Source organism: Euleptes europaea, chromosome 9, assembly GCF_029931775.1.
Source record: "Euleptes europaea isolate rEulEur1 chromosome 9, rEulEur1.hap1, whole genome shotgun sequence".
In the NCBI taxonomy this organism is placed as follows: Eukaryota; Metazoa; Chordata; class Lepidosauria; order Squamata; family Sphaerodactylidae; genus Euleptes; species Euleptes europaea.
The window spans coordinates 89,148,856-89,163,241 of NC_079320.1; the positions used below are offsets into that span (position 1 = coordinate 89,148,856).

The 14,386-nt window shown below is 42.0% G+C and overlaps 1 protein-coding gene across 2 annotated transcripts in view; it reads right to left on the reverse strand.

Moving 5' to 3' along the window:
- Positions 1-14,386, reverse strand: part of CRMP1 (collapsin response mediator protein 1) — a 61,902-nt gene continuing 47,516 nt past the window's right edge. Inside the window, exons 12-15 of one of the 2 annotated variants that reach the window (XM_056855995.1) lie at positions 7,130-7,300; positions 5,523-5,702; positions 1,581-1,746; positions 1-224 (exon numbers count right to left, since the gene is read on the reverse strand). In XM_056855995.1, the coding sequence (XP_056711973.1) occupies positions 133-224; positions 1,581-1,746; positions 5,523-5,702; positions 7,130-7,300 (609 nt within the window). In that variant the 3' untranslated portion in view covers positions 1-132. The remainder of the gene's footprint in view (positions 225-1,580; positions 1,747-5,522; positions 5,703-7,129; positions 7,301-14,386) is intronic. The other variant, XM_056855994.1, reaches the window with a different exon arrangement.

A 14,386-nucleotide genomic window follows, 5' to 3' on the forward strand; every position in this document is an offset into this window, starting at 1 on the left:
AAGGGGGGAAAAGACAATTCTCTTTTCTTTTTCTTCATTAGTACCGAATAAAACTGTGGGTTCAACAACAAGGACATAGAACGGAAATCGGATTATTTCCACCCGCCTTCCTTCTGGCTTTTCCACCGAAGCTCACCCAAGACTGGTAATATTGGAGCGGCCACCAGGGGGAGCCACAATGCGATGCCCAGTGCGACGGGGGTTGTTGTCGTCTACCTGAGCCCCTGCAAAACAGCAGCCCCGAAGGGAAGGAGAGAGAGTTAGCGGCCCCTTTCACTTCTTTAGAATACCATATTTTTCGCTCCATAAGATGCACTTTTTTCCTTCTCAAAAGTGAGGAGAAATGTCTGTGCGTCTTATGGAGTGAATGCCGGCTGGGCACGTGTGGGTCAGGACGGCGCGAGCCGGCGATCCCCGCCCCGACGGCCAGCTGGGAGGCAGACAGGGCCGCACAGAGCCAGCTGGGCGCGTGCGCCGGCTCGCGCAGTCCCGACGCGCCCCGCCGGCCTCCCAGCTGCTGTCGGGGCGGGGAACACCGGCTCGCGCTGTCCTGACACACACGCACCCAGCCGGCATTCACTCCATAAGACAAGTTTTTAGAGGAGGAAAACAAGATTTTTTCTTGTTTTCCTCCTCTAAAAACTAGGTGCGTCTTATGGTCAGGTGCGTCCTATGGAGCAAAAAATACGGTACTTCTATCCCACACCACAATGAAAAAACTCGTTCCCAACAAGTAGCAAAACCATTTACAAGTCACATAAACAGTGCACAGATAAAGAGAGAAACATCAACAAATTAAAATCAGAAGGAGAAACCAAATCAGCATAACTCAAATCTAGATTAAAAAGCATCAACTGACAAAGCAGGTAAACCAGTCAGTTCAGGATTCCAGAGAGGGGAAGGGTAAAAGAAGAGGTAAGCCTAGGAGAATAAATAAGTCTTCACCCACTAAGAGAAAGATAGTGAACCCGGCTCTAGGCATCTGAAGGTATGGGCATTCCATGCTTAGGGTGCCACAACTGAAAAGACTCTGCTCCTGGTTGCTGCATACCTTGATGCCAAAAATGTAGCAGGGCTACCAATGATGGTCTCTACAGACAAAAAGTACATAAAGAGTAAATGGCCCGATAGACCTTTTTGCTTTCATTAATGCAAAGTTTAGTGGCACCAAAATCACAAAAGCTAAACACAGGATCTTCCATAAACTTTTAACATGTTTTAGGTAAGGAGAATCTGGCTTTCCAAACAATGGATTTGGCTCCCTGCTGCAACTTTTAGCTGGTATTCTGATACAGCGCTAATGGACAAAAGCCACGTGGGTTCCCATGTGCAGTTCTCTTCTGCTATCCAGAGAGGGCCGTCTTGATTCTAGCCCCTGGGTTTCCATATACAACATTCACCCACCCCACCCCACCAAACCATACATACATCTGGAAACTCCCTTCCCATTCCAAGTCAACAGTGAAGCTGTCTATTGCGCCAGAACAGGCTGTGGGATGGCTTTGAACTAACATGTCCTCTGCCAACAAAATGTGGCTTCAAAGGTTTTGTGATAATCACAAGTAGTTGCATGGTTTCACCTGATAAGCTAAAATTAGACTGGTGGAGGTTCCTGATTGGCGGAGGCTGGTTTTTGGCAGGAGACGATTTAGTGGAAGGTGCGGGAGTTGCATACTTTGGAGTTGCTGGGACTTCGTAGACTGGCCCGTCATACATTCCTCTGGATACTCCTTGAAATCCTGTTACCTAAAATATCACAAACAGAAATGTTTTTATTCACCCAAAGCAACGCAAAAATAGATGTGCTCTATCGGTGGCTTTGGATCCTCCCTCAAAGGATGGTGGCAGGGAAGAGTGAGTAAGTCACACAACTTTCATTGCTACTTCCAGCTCTTATGCAAAGGTTATGTATCTTAACAACATTGTATGATCATTCTCAGCCCGGAAGGGATGGCCAAGGAGGGCAGGGAAAATTCCTCTCCCAAACAGGCGCTGCAAGACACTTTTTTTGTGAGTGGCGTGATCTCCATGAGCTCTTACAGCATTTACCAAGCAATAATTTTGTGCAGTGTGGTAAGCAGTGGGGGATTTTTATAAAACGTCTAGTGGATCTTCAAAAGATTTTATACAACTGTACATGTGTGTAAGCTTCACTGTGCTTCTTTTAGGGAGAAAGGAGGGACACAAATGTTGGAAATAATTAAATAGTATTATTTCATAATGTAACTTCCAACAAATACAAGATGCTGTACACAAAGGATTTTTTAAAAGCACCTTAGCGACCACTGAGAAACAGCTGGGTGGCTGGAAAGTGGGGGGCAGAGGGCGGCCAAAAAAAAAGAAAAACCGATTCCGAGTCAGTTCAGCTGGGCACCAGCCAAGGAGAGGAAGGGAACGGCTGGCATGAGCTATAAGAACATGCAACCTACTTCCCCCGGGGCTTCGCAACCCACAGGTTGGGGAACACTGCCTTAGACTGGTGGGCTCCCGGCCATGGAGGGCTTTAGTCATAACCAGCACCTTAAGTTGGCATTGGAAACAAACTGGCAGCTGGTGTAGCTGTTTCAAGAAGGGCAAGATATATTCAGGCTAGCCAGCCTCAGCTTCAGTTTCCTGCACAGTACAGTACAGTAACCCAGCTGCAATTTCACAAAAGCATGGAACAAGTCGGCTGAGCCCAAAGAAGGAGAGAGTCGGTGAACTGAACGCAGCCGACAGGAGGGGCTCTCAGCCACACTGGGAATGTATTTCAACGAGCGATTTCTTTGGATAACAATCATGTTTTTTATTCATTTACTGCATAAAGGCCTTTTTCCTGGGTGTGAAAATTAAAAGGGGGTTGTATTTCCATTCACTTCAGAGAACTGTTATGGACAGATGCCAGAAAACCTTATTAAGGGGGGGGAAAAGTGTTTAAATGTCAACATTTCCCACTCTGCGTTCCAAATCCAAATGTACCTCTCCAGGTTGTCAAATGGATTTATCTTGGGATTTATCTGGCAGGGGACTTTTCTGCTGGGAAAACTCACAAGTTACCCAAAACCAGCCCTCATAAAAGGGATTAAGTTATAGCCAAGTGATGTTTCTGGCTTGGAACAAAAACATTTTATTGATGTGACAGGTTGGCAGAAAGTGACTAAAGTGAAATACTTGGGAATTTGGATTTCTACAAAGAATGCGGATTTGATTATCAATAATTATTTTAAATTGTGGGAAGAAATAAAGAAAGATATGATGATTTGGACAAATAAGAACTTGTCCCTATTTGGCCGCATTTCAACAATACAGATGAATGTATTACCAAGATTATTATTTTTATTTCAAAATCTTCCCATTATATCCCAAATAAAGTACTTCGATATCTGGAAAAAGGATCTGATGAATTTTATTTGGCAAGGTAAAAAACCAAGAATTGCATACAAATATCTGATTGACTTGAAAGAGAGAGGCGGACTTGCACTTCCTAATTTTAAACTTTATGCTGAAGCGGCTGCTTTAGTATGGTTGAAGGACTGGATGGATTTAAAAAATACACGATTATTGGATTTAGAGGGATACGATAATAGAAGTGGATGGCATGGTTATTTGTGGTACAATAAAGTTAAATCTCATGTATCATTTCAACAACATATGGTTAGATCATCTCTTTATAGGATATGGATTAGATATAAACACCTACTAGAAGGAAAAACCCCATTATGGATTTGGTCACAAGAAATGTTAACCTTAAGCCCACTAAGACCTGCTCAATTTGTAACTTATCAAGATCTTCTGAAATGGGAAGGTACAAAGAGTTCACTTAAAGACTATGAAGAAGTTAGAGATCAATTGACTTGGTTCCAGTATTATCAAATAAACTCGGTTTTTCAACAGGATCTGAAAATAGGATTTTCTAAAACTAAGTCACAATTACAGAAACTTTTACTGGATACGAATGACCATTTGATCTCTAAGATGTATAAATTACTCTTAGAACTTTATTGTGAACGAGATAGAATAAAACCAATCATGATCAGTTGGGCGCAAATGTTGGGTCATGATATAATGTTGCATAAATGGGAAAGGTTATGGACAAGAGATTTGAAATTTATATCCTCACAACTACTAAAAGAAAATGTATATAAAATGATGTATAAATGGTATCTAACACCAAAGAAACTAACGAAATCATTTCCCTCAATGTCACCAAACTGTTGGAAATGTAAAAAAGAAGTTGGATCATTTCACCATATTTGGTGGACTTGTGAAAAAGCTAAAGATTTTTGGGAGATGATATATAATGAAATAAGATTGATTTTACACCAAAATATTCCTAAAACACCTGAAATAATGCTATTGAGTATGATACCTGATACTATTTTTACTCATCGTACTTTTTTGATATATGCTACCACGGCTGCACGTGTGATATATGCAGCTAAGTGGAAGACAGACGATATACCGACCAGAAAAGACTGGATAGATAAGATGCTGGAACTGATGGAGATGGCGAAACTTACGGCTCTGATAAATCAGAATGAGAATATACAATTTTTGGGGGAATGGGAGGCGTGGAGAATCTATTGTGAAAATCAATTTTTAGTGGGATCGTTTAAGGGATACTCTTTGCTTTAATCCCCTAAATATACTTTGTATTATGATCATATTAAGGTACTAAATGAATAATATTAGATAAAATAAGGTAAGATAAGGTAAATATATATTCATTAAATAATATGGGGATTAGTACAATTGACAAAAGTATACACATTTTATTTGTAGATGGAAGAGAGTGAAGGGGAAGTCATTATATGTTTAATATAGATTTTTTAGTATTTTATTAACTTTGAGTGTTATATGTTGATTTATTATGGATGTATTAATTGAAAGAAAATAATAAAAATTCTTTTTAAAAAAAGTTATAGCCAAGTGGATTATTTGCTTCCTTGCCCATCAGAGACCTCTCATATAGGTAAATTACCTCTACTTTTTGAAGTGTTCACAAAAACTACGAGTTTTGAGATAAAATAACCCCAAGGCAGGTGACCAATCCCTGGGAAAATCGCTGTGCAAACTGGTTCTGAGGAACCAGCGGAAGCTGGCAATGCAGGAATATGGCCTCCAGAGGGAGCAGCAATACTTCCTCTTATTTCTTTGCTGTTGCAAGATGTAGTTTGGCAAAATCTGGGCCCCACCCTAGTCAAGGGGATGAGAGACATTCTCTGTGGTCCTAAACTGCACAGTAAAATGCTGCAAGCCCTGCCTTCCTGCGACAATCAACTTGGCCTGCTGAGAACCAGCAACTTGAGAAACAGATACGAACAGAAAAATCATGTAACAAAATGGATGGTCAGTTAGTAGGCAGAAGATGTGCCCCAGAGGCCAGGCGGATCGCATGAGAGACATGCTGCCCCCTCTCTCACCCAAGGGCTTCCCATCTAATTGTGGGTCCCAAGGTCTGAAGGAGACAGTAAAGAACAGTAAAGGGAGTAAGGAAATAAACAACGCCGTTGTTCCACACACAGCACCACCCACAAGCCTACCTTACTCCTAATTTTGATGCGCTGATAAAGGTACTCAGGGAGAGGCTTCCGGGGAATGAAACGGCCCATTCCTTTATTTACATGGATATTTCCGTCTTCGAATACAATCTTCCCTTGGCTAATCACTATGAGGGGGGCCCCGTGGCATTCCATGCCTTCAAAGATATTATATTCAACAGCCTGAACAGAAGAAATATGTGATTCAGTCTCATTTATTTACAGAAATATTCATCAAATTAGGGAAGGTGTAAATTCCTTCCTCATTCTGACAGTTTAATTTCTAATACCTGTATGGACAAATTTTAATGGCAACATTACGTACCCTTGGGCTAAAGTTTTTTGAGCTTTTTTTTAATTATTATTTGAGGTAAGAAGCTTAAAAAACCCCACAGTGGGCACATCATCTTCTGGCTGCTGTTGCCAAACACTTAGCTCCGCTAACCTGAAAAGGAAGCACACAGGCCCATACCTAAAGAACATGAACCCTGCTCTGTCAGCCATGAGGGGTTTAGACTTGGCCTTCCTTGCACAGCTCTCCCTTCCTCCCTCTCCGCCAGGCAGAACAAGGTCCTTTGCAATTCTAGCAGCAGTTTGCCATATGGCACAAGGGTTTGCCATTCAAGAGCAAGACTGTTCCCTGGCTTATTAGCAATGCCAGCCTCCAAGGGGAGCGGGGGGGGTGGGTGCTGCAGTTCTCCCGGAATAACAACTGATATCTATACTAGAGATCCGTTCCCCTGGAGAAAGTGGCAGCTTCAGAGAGCAGCCTCTGCAGTATAGCACAGACACAAAGTGAAATCCTCCTTACATTTCCATTTGCACAGGAACTGCCCCCAAATCTACAGGGATTTACAGGGCCAGAGCTGACAACCCAACCTGGCTAGCACAAGCCCCTCTTTGGCCATGGCTACTCAGAACAGGTATAAAATCCACTTGACTTCACAGGACTCGGGGGATCCATGTCACTGCCGAAAAATGGCCGTGAAGGAGGCAATTTGGATCAAGGCCAGGGGGCGGGGAGGCAGCTCTTTATGCTTTATGTCCTGGGAGGGGAAAAGGCAGGCAGGATCCAGACACCCACAGAGGCCATGGCTCACCCCTGCTGCTCCAGAGCCCCTGGCCCATGTTGGGCCCCTCAGAACTTCTTCTTCCACATCGATTCCAAAGTTCCCAAACTTACTTTGGCCCTGAAGAGGCTGCACTAAAAGCAAAAAAAAAAATCAGGACCACAAGAGAGGACAGAGACCTGCTCTCTTTTTTATTCACTGTAGTAAAAAAAAGAAATAAATAAAGTCATCTACAATAAACAATCCAATGGAAGTATATTTTGTGTTCTGGCCTTTGCAAGACTTCTGGATCCTGATATTGAGGACTGTTGAGGCTGAGGCATTGTTTACCATGTCCCCGCAGAGTAAGCACAACAGCGCCCGCATTCCCTTGGGGGCAGCAGCACAGGCACTCCAAACATGACTGGCCACAAACAATGTGTAAACATTAGCAGGGGTGCATGTGAGCCACACTGCCATCTGGGATTTCCCTGGGATCGGCACCATTCACCAAGCAAGCAATACCGCCTTGGGACCTCATGAGACCCTGCCCCTGCTTACCGACTTGTGGCTTTTGGCCGTGATGGTCTTCCCCTTCTCTGGGTCCCAGATTACGATGTCCGCATCAGAGCCCACGGCAATCCTGCCCTTTCGTGGATACAGATTAAATATCTTGGCTGCGCTGGTGCTGGTAACTGCAACAAACTGGTTTTCATCCATTTTACCTGTGGACTAAAATCCATTTTCCATGAGTAACAAATCTCAGAATGAAGATTGTGCAAACCTTTTTTAAAAACATTATTTACATTATATTGTCGAAGGCAATATAATGTAAATAATGTATATAATTATTTACATTATTCACAATCCACCTTTCTCACTGAGACCCAAGGCGGATTACACAGCATAAGTCAATGCAGTCAGCAGGATGGGCCATCCAATAAGCAATGTAATAAGACTGTGTGTGTGTGTAAAGTGCTGTCAAGTCGCAGCCGACTTATGGCGACCCCTTTTTTGGGGGGTTTTCATGGCAAGAGACTAACAGAGGTGGTTTGCAGTGCCTTCCTCTGCACAGCAACCCTGGTATTCCTTGGTGGTCTCCCATCCAAATACTAACCAGGGCCGACCCTGCTTAGCTTCTGAGATCTGACAAGATCAGGCTAGCCTGGGCCATCCAGGTCAGAGCATAATAAGACTAGGATTATAGAAATCTGAAACAAACTATGCCGTATTAAACATGACATTTATCTTTTTTTTATTTTTTATTTTTATTTGCACACCGCCCTTTTCTGGCAAAGCCAGGCTGAGGACGGTTAACAACATATACATACAAAGACTCTGGTGGGATAGATTGAATATCTCTTTAATAGGTCCTTTTTAGACCTCAAGAGGGAGGGAATTCTATTTTGCCGGAATGTTAAGATTAGTCTCTTGTGATAATTCTTAGAGGGCAGCCAAAATAAGCTTTCCAGGTCTACCTCAATATAATTTTAAAATATAATATACAATTAAAAACATTAAATCTAATCTACTGGATATAGATCCTATCATGTGTAACAATGGCGCCCTAAAATGTACTCTAATTACCATACCACCTAGAAGGAAAGAATGCCCTCATACAAATCTATGGTGAGACCCCGCTTGGAATACTGTGTACAGTTCTGGTCACCACACCTAAAAAAGGATATTACAGAGCTTGAAAAGGCGCAGAAAAGAGCAACCAAAATGATCGGGGTGCTAGAGCAACTGCCCTATGATGAGCAGTTAAAACACTTAGGGCTGTTTAGCTTGGAAAGAAGGCGGTTAAGGGGAGTCATGATAGAGGTCTATAAACCTATGCATGGTACGGAGAGAGTGGACAGGGAGAAGCTTTTCTCCCTCTCTCATAATACTAGAATGCAGGGTCATCTGCTGAAGCTGGAGGGTGAGAGATTCAAAACAGATAAAAGGAAGTATTTCTTCACACAACGCAAAGTGAAATTGTGGAACTCCCTGCCCCAGGGTGTGGTGATGGCTGCCAACTTGGAAAGCTTTTAAGAGGGGAGTGGAAATGTTCATGGAGGAGAGGGCTATCCATGGCTACTAGTCAAAATGAATACTAAACATGATGCATCTCTCTAGTATCAGAGGAGCATGCCTATTGTATTAGGTTCTGTGGAACACAGGCAGGATAATAATGCTGCTGCTGTCGTCTTGTTTGTGGGCTTCCTAGAGGCTCCTGGCTGGCTGCTGGGTGAACAGACTGCTGGAGTTGATGGGCCTTGGTCTCATCCAACAGGGCTTTTATGTTCTAATATCCCCGCATGGTGGCAGGTCAAGATGATAATAGGCAATCACCAGACAGCAATAGTCTTGCTACTACAATGGGATGGAGGCAGAACCAAAAAAAGGGGGGGAAGGAACAAATGGGGAAAGGGAAGGGATAAAGAGAGAAATGGAAAGGGAAAAAGGGAGAAGAAGGGGGGAAAGAGGGAAAAGGGGAAGGGGGAGAGCAAAGAGGAAATAATGCTGGGCCCAGTATAACTCCAAGGCTCTTAATTAAGTCAGCAAGGGTCAGCTAAATCCCATCAAATATGGGAAGCACAGCAAAATATAAATTCAAAACATATATGCAATAAAATAAAATATTTAAGCAATCCATCCTACAGTCATCGTCCTGCACTTCATTTCCGTGTTCTGTGCAAAAATGGGTTTGTGGAAAATGCATGAAATTCTTCATCACAAAAACTCCGGTGCTCATGCTAGCCTAAAATCTTAACATATATTGGACTTTTCCCACAGCCACTTTCATTTGAATTCTCCTGAACATTGATTGGAAAATTGACTGTGTTACTAACAGTAGGAAAAACAGTTCTGTTAAGCCAGCTAATTATGGAGATTCAGGAGAGCAGTAAAAGAAAGGCTGGAACTGCTCCTTGGCTGGTCCACATGGAAGGAGGGGGGAGATAATCTACATCTTACATGTTACACCACACAGAAAACTGCATTGCAGAAGTAGAAAACAATGCAGTGAGAGGAAAATAATACATACAGCAAACAGAGAAACACATCCTATGAACAGCTGGAAAGCTCTCCTGAACAACTCTGGTGGTGCTGATGGGTGGGAGAGAGGCAACACAATCGCCCGAACACAGGACAGGGTAACTGGGACACAGTTCTGTACACTGGCATTTTTTTAAAAAAGGGTTTGCTTGGTTCTTCTTTTCCAATAGTAACTTTCCCCCAACCCCCTAACTAGTGCTGCATAATCTAAACATGCATTCGGGATGCTAATTTAGATACACTTTGACTACAGTATATATTGTACATCAATCAAATTATGTTGCAAGCAATCTCTACACAATGGATTGACCACAGCACCAGGAAAGGAAAACCAGCTGCCTGTGACATCTTTCTGGGGGGACCGAGATCCCAAAAGCACCCCATTTAAGTCTTCAGTGTGAGGCTGGTAGAAAAGAATTAGGCCTCAGATAAGAAAAGGGGCTCACAAGCAGATCGTAAAATCTTAAAAGAAGCAACGACCCACCGAGCGTCCAATTTGGGAGTCCTGCTGAGGAAACCTTGTTGCCCCAATCTGGAATCCTTCTAGGCGAGTGCTCAGGTTTACTAGCAGATGCACAAGTGCAAAATATACTGACCCTTAGAAATGCCTAAAGGTAAAAGGTAAAGGTCCTGTCAGGATCAGGCGTCTGTCCCTAGCATCCCATAAGTAAACCAATCCAGACAGGTAGATCTGAAGCAGTAATACTTTATTAAGAGCAAAAGGACAGATTAAAGAACTGACTGCCTACAGGCAGGTGAGGCTGGTAATGGCTAACACAGGCCAGTTACATGTTTAAAGGCACTACAAGCTAAAAGGTAAACATCCCTAGGCAACCCCGAGATAAGCGGTTCCCAGGAAGACAGACTACACAATACCACAGCTGCAGAAAAACAGAACGAGCGAAACTGTACATAGACATTTACAGGCATGAGAACCAAGGTCTCGACATGTAGCCAGAACCTGGCCTAACTCACGTCAAGAGCCTTACTCCAGCTAAAAGGCGAAAGGCCTGACATTCTGCTCCCCCTAGGGCCCCCCTCCCTCCCAGAAACCGGACAAGGTTTTTGGGGGTAAGCATTGTGAAACTGGCGAACTAGACGGGGGGCGGTCACATGGTGCTCAGCCACCCACTCATCATGACCAGGACCCAAGTGTTTCCAACGAACCCGGTAGTAGAGCACTTTATTGCAGACCCGGGAATCTAAGATCTTAGAAACTTCTTAATTGAATATGGAAAGATTCCACCGTCCTGGCAAGAAGCACATATATCCTTGATACCAAAGGAAGGTACTGATCACTATCTCCCTCAGGCATATAGACCAATTTCCTTGCTGAACATTGATTATAAAATCTTTGTTTCCATAATCACAAAAAGATTTCAAAAATACATCAGTAAACTGGTGCACCCAGATCAAACCGGTTTTATACCAAAGAGACTTATGAGAGACAATGTACGATTGGTTCTTAGTGCAATTAAGTATATAAAGTCAAAATCAATAAAAACTGCAATGATTTTTTTAGATGCTGAAAAAGCTTTTGACAATGTATCTTGGCACTTTATCTCAAAAGTATTACAACAAATGAACTGCGGAGACACTCTGCAATATATTCTGCTCAAAAGGCACGTCTCCTGATAAATGGTTGTTTGTCAACAGAATTTAATATCAATAAAGGCACTAGACAAGATTGTCCACTCTCTCCACTGCTCTTTGACTTATCAATGGAAGTTCTTGTGAACTATATAAGAAATGACTCAAAAATTAAATTTCTTATAGTAGAAAACGAAGAACATAAAATTAAAAGCTACGCAGATGATGTCATGTTGATTTGTCAAAACCCTGAACGAACTTTACCATGTGTCCATCACCATATCATGGAATTTGCAAAGTATTCTGGTTATAAACTGAATAAAACAAAGACAAAAATTTTGACCTTTAATACTACAACCAATGAAGACAAGTATCTACAAGGAATCACCGGATGTCAAATTACGAAGGAGTCAATCAAATATCTGGGTGTTAGAATATCTTCACAAAATGAGGCTTCCGGTGGTGTCACTGGGGTGAGTGCCACGTTTGCCCAGGAGCTCCTGGGTGAAATCCAAGTTTGCGTTAACTTTGGGGAGTTTTATACATCCCAACCCGACCCTTGCAAGTGGGTTGGATAGCAGGAATTCCCTGCAGCCCTTTTTTGCAGTTTGACCTCCTAAATACTCCGAGGGAGCTTCCATAAGTCCCCCGGAGTTTTGGATGCCGGTCCTGCCTGGGCACTGAGGGAAAGAAATCGCCAAAACGCAACTTCGGCATAAGACTCTACCCTCCACCACCTTATAACCAACATAAGGACTACTTTAAGATAAGAACCTCACCTCTAGATGCCCAAGTGAGTACACAAGAATTCCTCGTTTCTTACTGGCATTACCGAATAACCGGGAGGGTAAATGAAGATATTCCCAATACCCTTACTCCTCCCTTAATTGAATTGGATAAGTTTGACTTACAAAATCCACCAAGACTGGAGACAGGAGCCTTATCAAGTTGATCAGCTTAAATCAAAACAAAGAGTTAGAAGGACGCTTATGAGACAGACTAAAATCTTTACCAATGAGAAGCAACCTAGAGGGAAGGGGAGGGAGAATTCCTCTCTGAGTTCCCGGTGAAAAAGGACTTCCTGCCACGTTTGCATAGCAAGGAATTCCTTGGACCGGAAGACCCTCTATACCACCCTCTCTATCATCTGATCCACAACAACAGGAAGTCATAGGACCGGATACACGTCGCACTCGAGCAACATAGAAATAATTCCTGAAGGAAACAACCATCGAGAAGAGGCGGTAGAAGGTTCGCGGCAAAATCAACTTCCGGAATACTTCCTGGTTTGATCCGACCTAGAGTGTCCGGCAAAACTCGCTGGTATTCCAAATCTTTAACAAGCTGTTTTAAAGTGAAACTTGGACCTTTTCAATTCGGAAAAATTGTTAAGCTGATCATTGAACCATTCTTTATCAACTACAAGTCAGAGGGCCCTGTCTGACACCATGTATTTTACCAGCCTTATTTCAATGTAAATGTCTGGATCTCGCCCCCGTTCTGGTTCATTACATAGCCCTGCCTACACAAAATTGAAAGACACCGCTCAAACCTTAACTATGGATAAGAAATTACAAGACATGTTAGCCAAACAAACAGAAGCAACAACTAAGCAGTTTGAACAGATGTCAACACAGATGGCACATCTGACTTCTATGATGACAAATCTTGGACAAGCATCTCAAGCCATCAACCAGAAATTGGATGTGGTTACAGAAGACCTCAAAGAGGTAAAGACTCAAATAAATACTATGAAGATGGATATACAAACAATGGACATCAATTAAGAAAGTGATGGAAGAACACAAGGATACAAAGAAAAAATTAGTAAGCCAAGAAAAACAGATTGAAACAATACAAACTAATCAGACAGCAGCCAAAGACCAGATAGCCATGATGGAGATGAGAGTAAGAGAGACCAACCTTCGTCTGCGCAATTTACCAGATATGATGGGAGATAACAAAGAAACTGTAGTTCCAAATTTGGCTTACTTATTTCAAATAGAAGAACAAGTGTTGAGCCAAGCCATTAACAGAGTTTATAGAATACCATAGAATTACCTGCCAGAATGAAAAGATCTAAACCAAGAGATCTCATGATTGTTTTTTATGATACAAGGATTAAGGATAGGATCATGAAGATCCATTATGACAACCCGGTTTCTGCAGGAGATACTCCTCTAATACTTCTAAAGGACATACCAAGACATTTACTCTCACAGAGGAACAATTACAAAGAATTTGTGTCTGTTTTGAAAGCTAATGGTATTAAATATCGTTGGATTATGCCACAAGGCTTGGCCTTCACTTACAAAGAAATGAAAATGACAATCTCATCACCAACGGATGCGGGAAAATTTTTGAGGAAATATAAGACAGAACTTAAAGGATTAACCCTGGAACAAAAGGAAGAGGAAGAAGAAGAAGAGGAATTACAGGGAGCAGAGGGAGGTGCTGAGTTATAGACTGAATATTTTGCTTCAATAATTATTACACCATGGCAAAAGTAATTTCTTGGAATGTAAATGGGTTGAATGAAAAAAACTAAATGGGCTAGAATTTTTAAATATTTACAGAAATACAAATATTCCCTAATTTGTTTGCAAGAGACTCATATAGCAACAAAGCATAAAAGATACCTGGATAGACAAGTGCTTGGACAAGCATTTGTCGCATCGGCCAAAACAAAAACAAAGGGAGTAGTGATATATGCTCATTCTAGCCTTAGTCCTGAATTACTGTACAAAGACGATGAAGGGAGAATTGTAATTATCAAAACTAAAATATTGGGGCAAAAGACGATTGTGGTAGGAATATATGCACCCAATGAAGGAAAAGCAAAATTTTATGGACAACTACACGAACTGATTTCCCAATATGCAAATGATCAGATTCTTTTGATGGGCGACTTCAATGGTGTTATCCTCTCAACTTTGGATAAAAAAGCAAAAGCAAAAGACGAAAATGAAGGATGTTTGCCTAAAACCTTCTTCACCATGGCTTCGGAATTGGAAATACAAGACATCTGGAGAACAATGAATACAACAGCTAAGGAATATACTTATTATTCAGAAAGACATGATGCACACTCAAGGATAGATATGATATGGGCTAGTAAATCTATTTTTACGCAATTACATAAAATTCAAATTGTACCAAGAACTTTTTCTGATCACAATCCAATTA